The 20,767-nt window shown below is 34.4% G+C and overlaps 1 protein-coding gene and 1 non-coding gene across 3 annotated transcripts; both read right to left on the reverse strand.

Annotated features, from left to right (window-relative positions):
* On the reverse strand, positions 1 to 107 carry LOC112418760 (small nucleolar RNA R71). Its single transcript, XR_003008850.1, has one exon. It is a non-coding gene; the product is annotated as a small nucleolar RNA R71 (small nucleolar RNA).
* Positions 108 to 14,980: 14,873 nt separating this feature from the next.
* LOC11430510 (aspartic proteinase 36) lies at positions 14,981 to 19,574 on the reverse strand. 2 transcript variants are annotated; one of them, XM_024778055.2, is made up of 10 exons: positions 19,144 to 19,574; positions 18,797 to 18,926; positions 18,446 to 18,702; positions 17,825 to 18,052; positions 17,090 to 17,252; positions 16,511 to 16,584; positions 16,306 to 16,402; positions 16,146 to 16,209; positions 15,612 to 15,683; positions 14,981 to 15,528 (listed from the first exon to the last, which is right to left on the reverse strand). In XM_024778055.2, the coding sequence occupies exons 1-10, from the start codon at positions 19,455 to 19,457 to the stop codon at positions 15,356 to 15,358; spliced, it is 1,572 nt and encodes a 523-aa protein (XP_024633823.1). In that variant the 5' UTR covers positions 19,458 to 19,574; the 3' UTR covers positions 14,981 to 15,355. The 2 variants fall into 2 exon arrangements, with proteins under 2 accessions (XP_024633823.1, XP_003590422.3); XM_003590374.4 differs by having other exon boundaries at positions 19,138 to 19,574.
* Between the last annotated feature and the right edge of the window lie 1,193 nt (positions 19,575 to 20,767).

Consider the following 20,767-nt stretch of genomic DNA (forward strand, 5'->3'; position numbering starts at 1 on the left):
CAATTAAGGAGTCAAATCACACAATTCACTCAAAAAGATGGTGAATCTCTTTACAATGCGTGGGAACGTTTCAAAGAAATGCTTAGGCTTTGCCCCCATCATGGTTTTGAGAATTGGCTTATTATCCACACTTTTTATAATGGTCTTTTGTTTTCCACAAAAATGAATGTTGATGCAGCTGCAGGTGGAGCTTTGATGAATAAAACTTACACAGGAGCCTATGATTTGATCGAGAACATGGCATACAACCACTATCAGTGGACAAGTGAGAGAGTTATCACTGAAGGTACTCCTCCACCCTCTAAAAAAGAGGCAAGTATGTGCCAAGTTTCTAACCTTGATCATCTATCTGCTAAGGTGGACACACTTCTTCAAAAATTTGATAAATTAACTGTAAGTGTCGTCACACCTGCTCTTGTTTCACCACCTTGTGAATTTTGTGGAATACTTGACCATACTGGTGTTGAATGCCAACTAGGTAGTGTTGTTAAAAGTCCCGAGCAAAAATTTTATACCTTTGGACAACAAACAACACCACCCGTTTATGCAAGCAACGAAAGAGTCCCTCAAAAATCCAGCTTGGAAATTTTACTAGAAAAACATGCTATGGAGCAATCCAAGCAATTTCAAGAACTTAAAAATCAAACTGGATCTTTGAATGACTCTTTTGTCAAGCTTACATCTAAAGTGGACTCCATTGCTACTCACACTAGAATGCTAGAAACTCAAATCTCTCAAGTAGCCCAAAAAGTAGCTACTTCCTCTCAAACCCCCGAAGTCTTTCCAGGTCAAACTGAAGCCAACCCCAAAGACCTTATAAATGTTATTCAACTTAGGGACGGTAAGCAGTTAGAGGACCCCATTATGAAAACTAAGACAATTGAGGGTGAGATAGAGAGTGAAAAACAACAAGGTGAGGAAGTCATAGGAGAGAGTGATAAGCCAATCGTTTCACCACCTTATAAACTCAAAATCCATGTCCCACAAAGGCTTGTTAAGCCTAACCTCATAGTGATTGAGAGTTTTTCCACCCCTTGTATGATTGTTGAGAGTGAAACCATTGAAAAAGCTATGTGTAATTTGGGAGAGAATCTTAGGTTGATGCCACTATCCCTTTGGGAAAGATTGGGTATTGGGTAGAGAAACCTTCTAATCGTCAAGCTAATGACTCTAAAAGAGCGCTTCGTGGGAGGCAACCCACGGGTTTAATTGCTTTTTTTTTTTGTTTTTTTTTTTTGTTGTTTTAATTTATTTTGTAGGTATTTGTCCAAAAATGATGCGAAAAATGAAGAAAATTGAGCCTTGCATGTCCAGAAGCTTGGCACGGCCAGTGCCAGTGATGGCACGGCCGTGCCTGTAACCTAGCCATACTTCACCAACTTCCAGAGAGTTGGCACGGCCCGTGCCTGTACTCGCACGGCCGTGCCATGGTCCCAGACCCTCTTTTACCATTTTTTTCGCTTTTCTTCTTCTTCCTTCATTCTCAAACACAAACTACCCTCATCCTTCAACTTCCCTCTCTAAACCTCCATAACATCAACATTTAAACCTCCATATCTATCTCCATTCATCATTCCAAACATTTACCACCAATCAAAACCAACAATCATCCATTCAAACACCAAATTCTACACTATTTAACCCTAACCCAAAAACCAAAAAAAATTCTTCACCAATCTCCATCATTAAACTCATCAACCTCACTTAAACCCCAACCCATCACTAAACCAACCTTTCCAAACCATAACCTTCCCTAAAACCCAAACCAAGTTAACTAGGTCAACGGCATAAAAAAGGCAAGGAGATTGAAAGCTCTAGAAGTGGTGCAAAGAAAGAGAAAGCAACATCCAAGAACCATGGCATCCATTTTAAAGATGACAAGCAAAGGAGTAGGTCTAAAGCTCTTATATCTCAATCTATTTATGTTTGTCGATACACTGATAATAATGCTATGGATAGACTAGGAAAGAGGTAGGGACTGATGAGGAATGATGAGCTATTTATGAGAAATGCTTTATAACCATCATGTTAACATTTGCTATTACTTGCTTGATTATCTTGTTTCAATTGATAAAAAGAAAACCAGATGATAAGGGTAATATAATGGTAGATGGAATCATCACTTTTATTGCTAAGAAGTTTGGGGTGAGTATGAATCAAGGGATCAAGAGGATAGATGAGAACTATTATCTAAACTTTTATACTACTTTGTCATTCCTTAAAACCCATGACCCTACTCACAATTACCAATATGCATGGAGAATCATTAGAGCTAATTGTTTGATTATTCTACCTAATTCGGACATTACTAATCCGGAGGTGGTGGAAAATTTGCTTTATGTTGGTACTAACCCACAGGTACAAAATGATGGTGATGATGGTGGTGATGAAGAGGAGGTAGGTGCAAACTTGCACCATTAACAAGAAGCCGGTGGAAACTATAATGATGAATGGTGGGCATTGATGCAAACCGAAGTTCAAAGAACATGCACCGAGCAACAAAGACAAGGTGTTGAAATGATCGGGCTAAGAAACGATGTCCTAAGGGGCAATCAAATAAATGAATAAAACAATCAAATGTTCCGATACATGATGCAACATCTTCACCTCCAAGGTCCACCTTAAGGACTTCAATAAAATTGTGAGCTCTCCTCTTCCTTTACTCTTCTCTACCTCTCTTCTTTCTTCATCCTCTTCTTCTTTTTCTTCTTCTTCTTCTTCTTCTTTTAAATCATTGAGGACAATGCTTCTCCTAAGTGTGGGGGGAGCCTAATAAAGTGTCTTTAGTCGTAGTGTTTCCAAACTCCCTTGAACTTTATTCTTTTGTTTTGTTTTATTGTAAAAGGCATGGTTAAGTAGCTAATTTTTATTGAAAATATCATGGCACAAAATTTTCATTGTCTCCTCTTATTTGATTGATTCTTGTACATAAAAGCAAACTCTTGTGTTTTAAGTCTTCTTGATATACCCACATCTTGTTTTAAAGTGAATAAAATTCTCCAATGAGAAAAACACAAAGTTGCTTCCCTTGAGTAAATGTATGAATAGGTATTTTAAGGAAACGCGTTTTAATCTTAGTGGTGCATTAACCTTTAAAGATTCTCAAAGTGCCAGTAGTATAAGTTAGTATAAGGGAGTTCATAAAAAGCCAAAAAGCCAAATAAATTCCAAGATCTCATCATTGAATCTAGATTGGGGAAGGAGGTAGGCCCTCCGACTTCCTACGTGAAGATGATTGTTATCTTGAGGAAAAACTTTAAAACGCATCATTGAATCTAGATTGGGGAAGGGGGTAGGCCCTCCGACTTCCTACGTGAAGATGATGTTTTAAGGGATACCATTGAATCTAGATTGGGGAAGGGGTAGGCCCTCCGACCTCCTACGTGAAGATGTTGTTCCTTAAATAAAGAACTTAAAATGTGCAAATGGCAAAGAACAAAGATTCTCAAATACTCCCATCTCTCTTATATGAATTATAGAAGGAATCTTTCTTGGTTGGTTTAGTGCTAGGATTACACCATGTTTCCTCATAATGCCTATCTTATACAGGAGCAAGAAAAGGGTTGGACTTCACACACACACTCACTTGAAACTTGATCGTTGGGTTGAATAAAAATTACAAGAAATGCTTGAGTTTGTGATTAGTGTACATTTGGGATTTAAGCCCTTGAGGAGACATGTGCTTTAATTGAATTGTCATTTGATATAACTGTTGGAGCTACTATGTTTATGCCTTTTGCTTGAGGACAAGCAAAGATTCAAGTGTGGGGGAGTTTGATGAGTCATTTATATACTATTTTAATATGCTTTTTAGTTTAGTTTTATTTAGATTTTATATAATTTTATATTAGTATTATTTCCTTTTTAGGATAGTTTACTTTAAATTGCAATTTATTATATTTCAGGAAAGAATATTGGATGGATTGAGTCTTGGAGCAAAAGAAAGGGATTTGGAGCCGATTGGACACGAAAATATGAAGATTGAGAGACAAAATACGTCTCCACACCTTTTGCTGCTTTTGCTTGGATTCTGAGCTATTCTATTTTAGCGCGCAATCTCTCGTGGAATATTCTTAGAATATACTTGCTTAGATTTTAAGTCAAATGTGTGCTATAAATAGAATAGCTAGCCATCACAAATATTCATCTTTTCTTGGAATGCAATATGTGACAATTGTTTTCTAATAAAAGTTCATTTACTTTATTGTTATTTACTTTTATGCTTTCTCTCTTCTTCTCCTTGTCTACGATGAACGTCAGTGAGTAGACTTCTCTTGTCTTGGGATTGTTGGATAAGTCTAATGACATAATCCTAATCAAACCAAGCTTTAAACCTTAATCTTATGTAACCCTAATTCCTTATCTAAATTCACCGCTTTAACATGGATCAACCATTATCAAACTGTGGAAATGAAAGTGGAGGGTTTGATAATTGTTTATCCATCATCTCAAATATCAATTCATAAAACGAAAGTGGAGCTTTGATATTCGAACAAGTGAATTTAGACAAGGATTGCAAAGTCAGCGAAATAGGCTTTGCAATCTTTGAGACATATAGTTTCGATCTTCAAGGGAACTAATAACAATCAAGTCAGCGAAATAGGCTTGGTTGTTAGAGGAACCAAAATCTAATAGTAATCAAGTCAGCGAAATAGGCTTGGTTGCTAGAGGAACAAAAGAGAAACTGTCTTGAGAAATTAGGTCTAACATAAAGTTATAAGTTTAATAGTTTGGTTTGAGAAGGACTTGTCGTTAGGATGAACCAATAACCCCAAGGCTTTTATCTTTTATTTTATTATTTACTTTTAATTAAAAACCCCAAAACTTTCTACCTTATAAACCTTTAGTCTAATCATTGTCTAAAGTTAATTGGATTCATAACTCCCTGTCGGAACGATACTCTTTTCATACTACTTCGGTAAGACCGTGCACTTGCGGTTTTATCCCATCAGTATTCTCGGATTAGTGTTGGAGATCCTAATTATCAATTGATATTATCACATATTGCTCGACAACATCATTCGTGTCCAAATGATATCGTGAATTCTATTGAGTCGTTCAATCGTCGATTTCCCAAACTACTAAACGATCCACTAGTCGATTTTATCGTTGTATAGTTGATTTTCCAAACTATTCAATGATACAAAAGCTTTAAGTTCCAATATTCAAAGTGATTACCAAAACCTAATTCCATGTCTATAACAAGAGATTTGATAGAAGATTATTCTAACCTAGATTCAAAAGGTATTTTTCAATAACAATTCAAATCCATAAGATCAAATAAAGAATTTATGCACGACCGTGTCAATAGTACGCACGACCGTGCCGTTTGTGTGCCAACAAACAAATTAATTAACTAACTTTTTTTTTAGACATTAATTAACTACCTATTGCTTAAAAAAAGAGGTGGCGCAGTCAATTAAACACATTGCAACCAACAAGATATTACACAAATATTTAAATATTCAAGAAATACTTTGATTTCGTGTTCAAATAAAACAATCCACAACAAATTAAACACGTTCCGCCAACATAATTTCAAATTTAATATAAATGCTTAGGTTCACGGCCAAACACACGCAAAGCAACAAACAATTTAAACAAACGACCTGTCACGAACATCTTCGAAAAAAGGGCCATCATACACCATTGTTCGGTTCATCCATTAGGAACATCTTTAATGCAAAAACATACTTCACAATTCATCATGCTCCTCCAATCTTCAATTTTAATTAAACTTCTACACTGTTCGAACAATAATAAATTATTTACAATATTGACGCTAATATGAGCATTTAAGTTTTAAACAATAAAAACTTAAAACATTAGATAGTAACGGCTTCAGACTTACCATGGGTGTGTTCCAATCTTCAGAGTCTTCATCATACCCTTGATCATGATTGGAATTTGTTGATTGATTTTGTGATTCTACATTAAAGTCTTCTCGTAAACGACAAGATTGCCGGTTGTGACCCTTAACTCCACATATTCCACATTTTGGCGAACTCCGCTTTCTTTTTCCACTTGCATTACGAGATGACGACGCAGCTGATGCTCCACCTCTTTTCTTAAGCCGTTGCGGATTACCTAAACTTTTTCCTGCCACTGAACCGAACACGTGCAATTCATCAACTTCACCCCTGCTTAATGATTCCAATTTTTCAGTGTCACTTTCAACCATTTCCATGGTTTTATGTATATATTCAAGATCTCCACACTTCAACACCGCATTTTCCATCCTCTTACAACGCTCCACAAACATCACATACGTAGTTACAAATGCAGGATCACAGTGACTTGAACTATTACGGTTTTCGGCATTGATTCCATCTTTAGCACGTTTGGTCCTTCGTTCCATCAAAAGACATTTTGGCATTTCAACAATGTTCAAATACACTAGAACACATAAGATATGTTCACAAGGAATACCAAATGTATCCAATCTTTTCCAAAAACATTTAAATTTCAACTGTTGTTCGCAAAATGTCACGATCCAATGAATATCATTTCTAGGGTATTTGAAAACATTATAGGTAAAAATGGAACCACTGCGCCCATAAACTTCAACTTTGCACCGACTAGATCTCTCCAATACGGGCCTAAACTGCCTAAACACTGACCTTGTATAAATTTTTGAAGTTGACTTCTCTAAACTTTTGTGTTGAGTTTGCAAAACTGTTTCACCAAAAGAAGATGCATAGTCCGCCTCAATTTCTCTATATCTAACATAATTCAGCCACCGCAGAAAATGCTGTAAAAAAATCCACCAAATTCGACAGGACAATAACATATTTTCCAAATTCAGAATGTAGACCTTCACACCTTGAGGTTGTTCTGAAACCAGCATAAAATCTACCACAGATATGCGCAGTTGACCATTGCTCTCGCTTCTCATACAGTTCATGAATCCACTTATTATTTTCCAACCCAAACTCTGCAACCAACTCCACCCACATACTTTCAAATTTTTCGATATCAAAATCACCAAACATACACTGTTTGAACTTCGGGACAAATTTTGGATTTTTGATATTGCTCATTGCATTTCTTGCCAAGTGCCAGGCACACAGACGGTGATGAGCATTTGGAAATACTATTCTAATTGCATTTCTCATTGACAGATCTCCGTCAGTTATAACTGACACAGGTGCCTTCTCGTTCATTGCCTCGAGAAATTGTCGCAGCAACCACACGTAAGTGTCCTCAGTTTCATCACCAACAATCGCACTACCAAATATGACACTTTGATTGTGATGGTTCACACCGGAAAAAATAACTAACAGTGTGTTGTACTTAATTTTCCGATAAGTGGCATCAAATACCAAAACATCTCCAAACACCGAGTAGTCCATACGGCTAACCCCATCACACCAAAATAAATGTTGAAGTGTTCCATCTTCTTTAATTGTGTGCCTCCAAAACATTATATCATTCGTACTACACAACTCCTTAAGGAAATCAATTGCATCATCTGCATCTGTACTCTTCCTCTCACTTTTCTTGAATTGCTCGTTGTATATGTCTCTTCTTGTATATCCAAGATTTTTAAATCCACCAGCCTGTGAAGCAAAAAAACCATAGATGCGTGACGTTGTAATACCAGTTTTCCTCATTGTTTTCATTTGGTATTTGTCATAGTCGCTCATCTTCCTATGTGCAAGTAGCATTCTCTCATATCTAAAAAGGTGTGATTGTGAATATCGTCAAACAATTTTATGTACCATTGACCGCTACCATCGTCAACATGTACTTGAATTTTTGTCATACAACCACACCTACTAGTTGGCTTCTGCTCTCTTTTTCTATCAACATTACTTGCAACCCTGAGACCTTCTCTATGACAAACAAAGGTTTGTTGAACAACATCGCCATCCTTGTTCTTAACAACACGGCTTCTTCTACCAGCAAATCCCCATACACAACCGTACAAATTGTTAAACTTGAATGCAACTAAACGATCCGGAAAATGGTACCTCATGATTTCATCAGACCTTATTTCCTTATAATTAATTCTCTCAAGGTCAGCCATGCAATCAACCACCGTTTCATCGTCAAAGTTGCACTCATACAACGAAGTGTAGATGTCTTCAACATCTTCATCTGAGGGACATACATCACTCTCTGAACAAGAGCTATTGTCCATGTCCTGCACAATAAAAAATGCTAAATAACTTAGTAATTTACAATCCTCGGACCAAAATTACCCAACTGTTTTCGCTAACTTCAAAAATAATTTACACAATAATCAAATCACACATCAACATACCTCTACCTCTGAAGCTTCCCCAGTAAGGTTGCATCCCCCAGTTATGTCGCTTACATTAGGAATTTCAAAAATTTCTAGAATTTCATGAATATTCATCTTCCTGTTCATACGACATACATCGATTTAAATAATCACAATCACAAATTCACAAAAACACACACTTCCTTTATATGAACAAAATTGCAGGAATCAAACAAATACAATACTACATGGCAAAACTAGTAGAAAGCAAAGACAACTACTTCCAGGATGTAGGGCACGACCGTTTCGGTAATCAGCACGACTGTGCTCGAAAAACATACAATTTATACTTCATGCATGGAATTTTGGCATGACCGTGTCCTTACAACGCACGATCGTGCTCGACTGCAGTTCGAAATCTATCTAAAAAAAACTAGCCTAAACCATCCATATTTACTTCCATTATGACAAGCACGACCGTGTCATTATTAAGCACGATCGTGTTCATGACAATAAACTATATGCATCCAATCACCAGTGAGTTTAAGCATGGTCGTGCATAAATTAAGCACGATCATGCACGACAACAGCTCCATAAAATTTCTAAACAACGTTGTGTTGCAGACATTGTTGGTTTCTTACCCTCTTTCATTGACCAAAAAATTACTAAGAAATTAATTATTTATTCTTTCAGTTATGATATCTTACACTCTTTTATTAGCCAACAACAATACTATACAACAACCATATAACATACCTTTAAGTTGAAAATGAATCAAGATCTATAAACCAAACTAAGATGAAATCTCCGGATCAATAAAGGAAAGTGAAATAATGTTGAACAATTTTGTTCATGAAGAAGAACTTTAAGTTAAGAATGAAGGAGAAAGGATGTCAAGAACATGGATGGCTATGGAGATGAAGAAGAATGTTAAGCATGAAGAAGAAGGGAAACAAAGCTCAAAATGATATTTACTGGTGTGTCACGTGTGAAAAGAAACTGAATTACTACTCTCCATGTTTCAATTTTAGTAGGGGGTATACAAGTTATTGCTGATAACTGATGGTTTTTTAGGGGAGTGTGAGCAGCAGAAACAATAAATGGAATATTTTACAATATAATATGTTTCATTAAAATATTCCAGCAGGTAAAAAAAGCAGTTTTTACCTCCACCTGTCCAAAAGAAAATAACGCAATGCAGAAGACACAAGAAACCGTATGAAATATATTGTTTTTAAAGGATGAATAGTATCTTCGAGTAGAAAACCGTCATGTTAGCATTTAATGCAAGCAAGTAGAAGTCATTCTAGCAATTGTGAACAGTACATCAAAATTTTACTCATTATTGAGATTTTTTTTTTATTCCGACCCTGTATGCCAAAAAAAATTCAAATCTGACCCCTATCAGATTTATTTCCCAAAATGACCCACTTTCTATTTTTGTTCTTTTTTTTTTTTTTGCCGTTTTCCTCATTCCCGCCATTTGAAACGGCGAAATGAGCCCCCTCTCTGACACATGTCTGCGCGTGACAGGTTCTGCAGGTTTGACTTGCTTTTTTTTTTATTTTTTTTTCATTCCTGCCGTTTGAAATGGCAGGATTGGATATTTGATTTTTTTTTTTTTTGTTTTTTTGAGCAACATATGTATATTAAAAACATAAATAATAATAAATAAAAACATATTAATGATAATGATGATAAATATTAATTTATGCATTTAAAAACACTAATTATTTTATTCATAAGAAATAAAAACAAAAACTACTTTCTCCACGGCTTCCATTTACGTCAATGTAGGATGGAGACATTAAAGATGTAGTAAATAGTATGGGTAAAAATATTATCTTATGACATTGTTAAGTCCAACACCCATCATGTCAAACAGTTTGACCGAGAAAGGTATACCTTCTCAATTCGTGAGACCGTCAACTACAGGGAGGGAAGGCCAATGGAAACTTTCAAGGTAAACCTACAAGCGGGGTGGTGTGATTGTGCGAAATATCAAGCTTTACATTTGTCTTGTTCCCATGTCATAGCCGCGTGTTCTTCATTTCACCATGACTCGCAACCCTTATTCCAATTGTGTTAAAAAACGAGAGTGTTTACTCCATCTACAACACAACATTCAAAGTAGCCCACGACAAGAGTTATTGGCCCCCATACGACAGTCCCGTGCTTTGCCATAATCCAAACATGCAAAGACTAAAGAAAGGTCGACCCAATAGTACTCGCATAAGGACTGAAATGGACGAGGAGGTGGTAGAGAGGACTCCAACACCGAGACAGTGTGGGTTGTGTCGGCATACCGGTCATTTTAGGAGAAATTGTCCGAGTATAAATAATCGATAGTTAATAACGTTATGTACTATGTGTTCAAATAAATCGATATTTATCATCATTATCATGAATATGTTTTTATTTATTATTATTTGTGCTTTTATTATACAAATGTTGCCCTAAAAAACAAAAAACAAAAAAAAAATCAAATATCTAATCCCGCCATTTCAAACGGCGGGAATGAAAAAAAAATAAAAAAGCAAGTCAAATCTGCAGAACCTGTCATGCGCAGACATGTGTCAGAGAGGGGGCTCATTCCCGCTGTTTCAAATGGCGGAAATGAGGAAAACGATAAAAAAAAAAAACGAACAAAAATAGAAAATTGGTCATTTTAGGAAATAAATCTGATAGGGGTCAGATTTGAATTTTTTTTTTTGGCATACTGGGTCGAAATAAAAAAAAAATCCAGAATTTTTTTTTCTGACCCTGATTCCCAAAACAATTCCACTTTTGACCCCATATGAGAATTAATGACAAAAATGACCCACTTTCACATTTTTTTAATTTTTTTTGTCCTGTAGTGGGCCATTACCGCCAATTGAAATGACGGAAATGACAGATTTTGACACGTGTCAAGGCCAGCCGTTTTTTGTTTTGTCCTGTAGTGTATTCAAAAAATTGAGAAAAAATTTCAATTTTTAAAACCAATGTACATTTGATGTTTATTTTCGCATCCAATAATATATATACCATTTTTAAAACCAGATTCACACACCATGAGGCATGAACCATCCAATTTTTCATTTTTGTTCCCTCAAAAAAAAAATCATTTTTTTTTAATATAAGTGTTATAAAAAAAAAATATAGGGTCCCCATGAGCTTAGCTCATTTGGTAAGGGATAATGCACAATATCTGCAGGGGCCGGGGTTCGAACCCCCGGCATAGGCACCTCACTTATTCATCTTTAAGGTGAATTTCTCTAGCCACTAGGCTACTTGACAAAAAAAATAAATATAAGAGATTTTATAATTTTAATTGGGTTCTAGATTTTATTTTGAAAAATTACTCGAATATGAACAAAATCTAGATTTTATTTTGAATATATATATCTTGAAATAATATATATATCATTTCGTCGGATAATTTATCGGTGAAAAATATATATTTCTATATATATATATATATATATATATATATATATATATATCTTCGTCGGATATTTTATCAAAATATATTTCGTCTGAGATCCTAAATTATCCAATAAAAAAACAAAAATGAAAAAGTTGGATGGTTCATGTCTCATGGTGTTTGAATCTGGTTTTAAAAATGGTATATATATTATTGGATGCGAAAATTAACATCAAATGTGCATTGACTTAGTGGAACACAAAATAGCAATGTCCCATACACGCCTGTTCGACTCCCTTTGGGAGCAAAATTAAAATTTTTTCTCAATTTTTTAAATACACTACAAGACAAAACAAAACAAAAAATGGAGGTTGAGTGACAAATACAACTTAATCTATATAGGACCATTAAGAAATGCATGATGAAGAGTTGCTCTTTCACGTCGTTTACATGAGTAGAAGTAGAACCGAAGCAGTTAGAGCTATTACTAACCTCACTGTTTTGATGAAGAGTTGCTCTTTCACGGCCTTTACATGCACTTCATTAACACATAGTATTATAAGTATTATAAATATGATGATAGAGTATGATAATTAGATTGCATATTATAAATAATACATGCACCTTTTCTCTATGTGTTGTTTCTTTTTTTAGCTTCATTTTTCGGTAACATTACTTTTAGGTGCTGCTAATTTACACCCACCTAAATCACTAAGGTGTAAATTAGCAAGCTACACCCACCTAAAAATACTAAGGTGTAAGTTAGCAACCTACACCCACTTGATTATATACACTCATTTTTATAAATTTTATCAAATTGTTTACAACCACCTTACTAATTTACACTTATCACTTTCATCTCATTCTAAATATTGTTTCCTTAAAAGTTTGTCTCTATTACATATTTTATACCTTAAGCATGTCATTGTTTTTTTTTTTTGTTTCTTTTTTTAAGGATCTTACTTAAGATAGTTAAGAAATTGCCCTTCTATTTAAATTTAATTAGAATAGAAACAAAAAGGTGTTTTAGTAAAATATAAGTGTGTGTAATTTACATGTTAGTGTATTTAGGTGGGTGTATCAGCAGTCCCCAATATTATATACCTATATATGATTTATTTATTATTTGAAATAATAATAACAATTATAATACTTCTTTCTTTCTAAAAGAAAATGTTCTTCTCAATATATTTTTGTAACACTTATTTTATTCCATTTTTATTTTAGAAATTTATATGTAAATATTGCCCCCACTACTTTAAATCTCTGGCTCCGCCACTGACCGCACCTATTCAAGCCGAGAAGAGCTAATAAAAAGGACGAACTCCAGTTCTAATTGAAATATACCCCTCCTTTTTATTAGCTCTTCTCGGCTTGAATAGGTGCGGTTAAAGCGCACCATCCAATTCTTAAATTCTTTATTTATCCGAAGCCGACGCCACTGTTTCTAATTCTTGGTTAATGAAGAAAAGCTTAAAATCTGCAAAAAAAATAAATTCTTTATTTATCTCTAGGTTTTTGAAATATATTCAAATGACAGCAACCCCAGCTGAAGTAGAATTTGAATGAAGCACGTCCTGGCCAGATGAAAATCCAGAGCCTGCATAGCAGATGAAATTCCAGATTTTTTTAATCTGCAAATATTGATAATATAAGATGCACAAATAAAGTAAAACATGTTAAATATACCTCTCAAAGGACCTTTCCTCGAGTTCAGTGCCAGCCACCGATTGCTCTGCCTCCTCCTCAAGTATGAAATATGGATTCTTCTCATCATTTGGCACAAATGTGTAAAACACCACTAGGTAGAAGATGATGTTTAACATCTCATATGTTAGACTACTTACCCACCTAAACCTATATTTTGTGATGTGGTTAAGGACGAAGTCTAAGCTACGGATGAAGACCAGATAGAGGACCAAAAGAACATAGAAATTTTTGAAGATATTTAACTTCAGGCCAAGAGCTTTGTTGTTTCCATCTCTTGAATTGGCAACTTTTTTAAGGAATCTAATGCAATACTGCGTTGTAAATACAACTACACAGCCGCACATAATATCAACCAAAATGAAGACTAAGGCTGTCCAAAGATGGTTGTAGAAAACATGTCAACCACGACATTAAAGAAATATAATCTACTTTTTAAAAGAAATATAAACATGTCAACCACGATATTAGCAATTTTTTATAAACAAGTTTAGTTTAATTGAATTAGACTCTCGAAACTCATACAAACCTCGGTTTAAACGGTACTCACAGATCACGTATTAAAGAAATATAATCTACTTTTTAAAAGAGGTTATTTTTTTAAAAGTATAATAGTTTGGTAAAAAAAAAAAAGGTTATTTAAACAAAAATCCAAACAAAAATTAAAAAATGGCTTGTAGCCTCGCTTTTTTATTGTTTTTTTTAGCTAAATAGAGTTAAAAAAAATTATCCGAGTCTAATGTATACTAAGTCGTAAATCTTTTTCAATCAGTATGATATATTGTCACTCTAGTCACAATTGCACCTTCTTATCTTATCTTATTTAAAAGAAAGAAGAAAATACTAACGAATTCTACTACTTAAACATCAAACGGAAAACTTATAATTTTCTTTCTACTCTTTCAATACATCATACTCTCTTTTTTTTATAGAAAATATCATAACTCTCGAATTCATTCTCTTAAAACAAAAATTTATATCGGCATTCTCAATAGAGCTGTGAGTTTCGGCTCGACCAAATAGACCGGCCCAATGAACCAGTATTTTAGGTTAGGCTCGGGCCCTCGGCCAAATTTATCGTAGAGACAATATTTTAAGGGGTAAAACAGAATTTGTAAATCTTAATGGTACTCAGATCATTTTTCTTACTCGGGAGGGTGCAATTTTAGTCTTTAATTAAAACAAATTAATGGGAGGGTGCAATTTCCTTTTAATTTGGAGGAAATAAAAAAAATTGAATATTGTAGGGATTAAAACAAATTAATTGGAAATAAAAAAAAATACAAAGACCATTCCAAAAGGAAAAAAGTTGTAGAAACTAAAAGTAAAAAATTAATATATTACACTATATGAAGTAAAAACATATTTAAATCTATATTATAAATAAAAGATAGTTGAGAGATAACTTACTTGAAGAATGGAGTATGTTTTATTTTTATTTTTTGAACAAAGAGGGCTGAAGTCCACTTGATGAATATTCAGGCAAGGTTGCAATTTTTTGTGAAAAAGAAAAATACATATGTGACAAATGAGTATCAAACCTAAACCACTCAAGTTGAAGGGTAGTAGATTTTCAACCAAGTGATTCTAGGATAACCAGCTTAAAATGACTTCCTTTTTCTTACTTGGGAGGGTGCAATTTTAGTCTTTAATCAAGTAAATATTAAATTAATTGTCATAAATCATCTGAGCACCATTCATGAATCCATTGTTATGAGAATCCTATACACCTATCTAAAAGTAAGAGCTGAAGACCACAGCTGAACTGTTCTGTGCCCTCGGAGCTAAATAAATATTACAATCTGAACCATTAAAGATAACTAATGTACATCACTTCCAACTCTCTCTTTACAATGTGATCCGCATTTTCATTGGATAAATGGAGGATACTCCTTTTTGTGAACATACAGTAGACACATCAACCACTCCCGATCCAAATATGAGAAGGGTTGCCAGCTCAAGTAAGTCTCATTGTTAGGTGACAACGAATGAGCTCCGGAATCTTGAGTATAAATTACAAATGTAACGACTTCATGAAGATTATTATGTGCATAGAAAGAGCCACAATGCTTACAGGTAGTAACTTGGAGGGAATCCCTATCCTCGAGCAGCTGCCCGTCTGTCTTGCTCTTGCATTGATGTACTCATCCTTGCTTGTAGTCACTGAGACGTTTACAGACATAGAACCTAGCAGCAATTTTAAATTTTAAGACAGAGGTGCAGTACCATATACTTCTTGCAAGAAATAACAGTTCATGTGGTAAACTTACAATCATAGTTAGTCCATCCTATTTGCTGACGAGCCAAGTCATAGACAACTATCTTATCTTTCAGGACAAGATCTGCATTAGAAGAAACAACATCAAGGATAAATTCAATTCTCAAAATACCTAGTTGATCATTTGTGACAAATAGATAACAAACATTAAATTAAATATCTGCTAGAAATCAATTTGAATGATAATAATGAGAGTCCCCGACCATTTTTGGATCACACTTGAGAGTTCGGTAAGAATGTTTACTAAAATATTAAAAACAACAATCAATTCAAATGTTTAGTTGTTCCCTAACACTCGATCAGGTGTTTTCCATTTTCAGTTGTGATGGGTTTTGTGGAATTATGAAGTAGTAACGGACTAGAAATGGCTAAAATGATGCCTAGTTGTTTGTCGCAGATACAGAAGACATCTTATTGAATCTTTTACCATTCGTGAGAGTGCCCGTATCATAATCAAATGCGAGAATTCTATTTTTTTTCAATGCCTTGCAGAGTTTAGTCTGTTTAAATTTGTCCATCAACTAACCTCCTAAAATTGTGACTCCCTCTTGCACTTTCTGGAAACCTATGCACCACATTTTAGCACCGTCCTGTTGAAGCAAATTGAGACGTCAGTGGCATACAGTTCCAAAGAATAACTTCCTTATATCAAGAATGTAACCAGACTCGTAACAGACATACTTTACCTGGAAACCCCTATTCAAAAGGTATTGTGATGGTTTTAAATCCATTGATGCTCCACCCTCAAAGTTGAAACTGACTGTAGGAAAACTATCATCTATACTGAATATGTAACAAACACAAATTTTAATGACATATTCAGAAATCCTAACAGGACAGACTATCTTTTCATATGAAGTATTTTATAACAAATATTATGTTCGTAATTACCTGGTTAAGACCAGATAACACTGGCTTCCTTTTGAAATAAAGGAAGTAGCAAATTGTGACACGGCCGTATCTACCTATACATCCATTTAGAAACTCAACATCAGTATATGCTACAGTCAATATCATTCATAAAATACAAGAGAAATAAGAAAAAGAAGAATTTGTTAGCCTCTCTCTACCAAACCACCTTTTGAAAAAATTAATGACAAGAATTATATAATAAAATGAAGTAAACCTCGTATGGTGTTAGATTGCTGAAGTATTTTAGCATACAAGTCTCCATTAAATCATTTCCACAATTTATTTAAAACAAGAAACAGTTATTTACTAGATCAACGTATGGTTCAAAACTGATACACACACACACACACACACACAAACAAACAAACAATATAACTTAATACCAGTCAAATAAGAAAGGAATGTGAGAATCCAAATAAACTCAACAGAGAAATGTCAATCGGTGATCTAGGCAAACAATGCATAATTCCTCATAGAAAAGGCAAAGGAGAATAATATGCCTAACAAGCAACAAAGTTCAACGTTTCAAAGTTTTGGGCGATGTATAAGAAAACTTACTGCGTTGACAAGAGGATCATAAGCTTCTTGAACAAGATATGACAATGTTGTACCACTGTCAATGATAGTTCCTCGTTTGTCAGATGTTGCAAATACAGCTGGATTAATTGAGAGAACTTGCCCATTGACAGCAATGCTCTGAAGATTTAAGTTGTAATGAGGCCTGAGATTGAATAAAAAAGCAAAAGACTGGTCAATTATACTGCAAAATATAGCATATAGAAGTGTGAAGTATCTAACAAGAACAATAACAGCATATGAAGCATTTTAAGAACCTGATTTTTAGCAACATCAACTTTTACATTCAATTAAATTAAGAAATTTTTAAAATGGCTTTCCATTGCCAGGTTGATTCAATCATACTCACCAAGGGTGTGGCATGTGATGTAACTATGTGTAAGAGAAAACATAAAGGAACCCAATGGGGACTCAATTAACATACGATGACAAGACATATTCCTTCAAGACAATATCATCTTGAAAAACCAAAGCATTTTGTTCTCCATAGTACTTCTTTCCAAAAATAAAAATGATAAGTTTCATAATTATGGAGCAAGTAATTAATGATTACCAATTGACAATAATGTAATTGTAAATATTTGATTCCATAAAGTCATAAACTCGTTTCATAAATGCAGTGTATCTTCCATTATATCAATATTGTGCAATATCAGGGAAAAGTGATGCACAAACTGGGAAAAGAAAATAAGAAAAGCAGTGCGGAAGAGAACATACTGTGATGGGACAAGTGGACTATAAACAATACTTGGCTCCAAAATCTCACCAAGAACTAGAATGCCTCCTCCATTGCCATCTCCTTTCAAGCAATGAGAGAAAACTTTGGGTGTTATTCCTCGTGATGACAATTGTGATACAACAGATAGTTCACCAGGGCCAAACCCAAGAATTCCATCGACCGCTTTATCCGTCTTAGTCAAATCTCCAGACTGATAGGTACTACACCTATTGCAAAAACAACCATTCAATGAAATTTTATTTCAAACCAAAATTCATATTAAGTACTAGTATTGACAAAAATATGTGAATATATGCAAAAACTAGCAGAGAAGATAAGCAAATCCCACTATTTACCATTTCTCCATTTTATTGAAAAATCAACCTATTGACAAAACCGGCATTACCAATTTACCCCCCAGCACCCCCCTCTCCCAACATTCTCTCTGGTTTTCAGTCCTACCAAGCATGTCCCATAGATTCCTCTACAAGGATAGGCTCCCTTGACCAGCCTATCCAGGTCTAATTTCTATATGTTCCGAATCCCACATGAGTGTAAACACACAAACACACACACACCATTAAAATTGTCCAGAATAAATATGCAAAAGGGTTACTCACCCGAAAACAATGGTAGCTGAAGAAGCAACATTGGCAGGAGTAGATTGTCCGAGAATCATGTCAAAATACATGGCATCAGAGACATAAACACCGGAAGTACCACTCCCATCTTCATACTGAAAGGTGTAGCTGCACTGATTAACCTGAGGGGAGCATTGAGCTGCCGCACCTTGAATCGCAGAAGCGCACATGGGGTCCGAGCAAGGAACCAACGCAGCTGTGGATGAACCAACCGTGTCAAAGAAATTGAGCTCAATCTGTACCAAGAGAACAGCAAAAAATTAAGTTCCAAATCAGAACCTTGGTTGCCAAGGCAACAAAACAATCACAAGAAAGTTGAAAAATGCTGACCCCAAGTCCACTAGATTTAGGGCAATTACTGCAAGTATTGCAATTAATCCACAAAATGTCACTTCCAGTATCAATCTGAACAGTAAATTCCCTAGGTGGAGTTCCCATCTTTACTTTGGTAGTATACAGCCTGAAAAAAGAAAACCAACATCATCATTAATAATAATAATTAACCCTGTTTAGATAAACAGCTTACATAAGCACTGATATAGTATAAGCTATTTGTCTATCAAAAAAGATAAATAAACAGCTTACTTAAGCAATTATATATAAGCTATTCCAGAAAATGTCTGTTTCAATATGAGAAAGCATAGAGAGAGAGAGATGATTACGATAATTACCCGTACCCAAGAGTGGATGGATCGGAAGAGCCTTGAACTCTGAAGTCGACAACACCACCAACACTAGCACGCAAAATTCTCCCATGGCGAACTCTGTCACGAGCTCTAAGCGTGTCTATCTCAACGCGGTGGTTAAGAGGAACGTTTCGTTGTAGAGGAAGGTAACCGGCGCCGTGAACCGCCGTGGCGACGAAGGTGAATATGCAGCATCCAAAGAAGAAGAACGTTGGAGTGTGAAAACGCATTTTTGTTTGGTTTTTTCTGTTTATGGGTTTGTCTAATAATGGGAAATGGGAATGGTGATGATAGAGTCGGTGCATTGGAATTTGGAAGTGGAAAAGAAGAAAAAGAGTGAGGTGTTACGGTTTCTTCAGGACTATGATGGTTGATCATTACACTTAATCAGTAACTACCTCTCAATTGACGTTTCTTCTTAGCACTGTATTCCACTCATTTTAGTTAGTAGTTTTTTTTTTTTAAACAAAATAAAATCTATATTATTAGACGTATAATATCACCTTAAAAATTGAAAAGTGATGACTCCAACAATTTTTTTAATCAATTATTGTATGACCACCTATCATTTCTTGTGACATTGTTTTACCTTTTTATATTCATCCATTTGAATTTGTAAATTACATCGAAGATAACACATATCTCATGCGATAAAATTGAAAAGAATTAGTATATGAATAAGCTTACATCATCTAAGTTAACAATGTAAAATGGTAAAATATTTACAAAATTAAAGTGATCAGAATGCTCGTGTCATCAAACATTGATGTTCAAGTCATATTTTATTGAATTTGTAATGAATTGAAATGGAACTATCGGTTAATTGAAACAACAAGACAAGAAACTCTAACTACGTTGTAGTTAGACGACGAAATAACAAAAATATCATATATAAAAAAAAACGGTGTGTATGGATGATTTCATATTAAAAAAAATTGACTCAAATTAACTCATTTCCGATAGATGAAGAAAAAGAGAGATTATAGAGAAGATTAAACTTGTTTCACTAAGAAAAACAAAGTCCGACTATTGACGTGCATTTTGTTGATATTTGAGTTAAAAAGTAATGCTAATAACCCTTATTTTAATATACATTTTTTAGATATTCACTATTTTATCGATTGAAATGCATATGATTTTACCATTTTTTGTGGAACCATTTTAAAAATAGTAGGACTCACCTGTATTTATTCAATAAAAAAGTAAATATTAGAAGAAGAAAACAAGTGTTAAAATAGTGTTGCTAACATTATCTTTGTGTTAAATCTTTATTAAGTTGGTAGAATTTTTCAGAATGAATTATAGATTGTATGATGATGGTGATATATTATTAATATAAGATAAATACTAACGAGTGTCTTAAAAACGTGTCCTAAAGTTACTCCTTAACAATCTTTAAAAAGTAAATTTTTATAAAGATTGATATATTCAATGCATTGAAAATTAAACTATTTAATTTTTTCTATAAATATTTGTTTAATTAAGAATTCTTAAAAACCGTTCTTAAATCACTCGTTAACGACATCCATTATATAGAGCCTTCTGGTAGATAGCTAGTATAACAGAGTTCGGAAAACAGAGAATGAATCACCAAAACAAACAAAAAAAAAATTAA

The sequence above is a fragment of the Medicago truncatula genome, chromosome 1, assembly GCF_003473485.1.
Source record: "Medicago truncatula cultivar Jemalong A17 chromosome 1, MtrunA17r5.0-ANR, whole genome shotgun sequence".
NCBI classification, from domain to species: Eukaryota; Viridiplantae; Streptophyta; class Magnoliopsida; order Fabales; family Fabaceae; genus Medicago; species Medicago truncatula.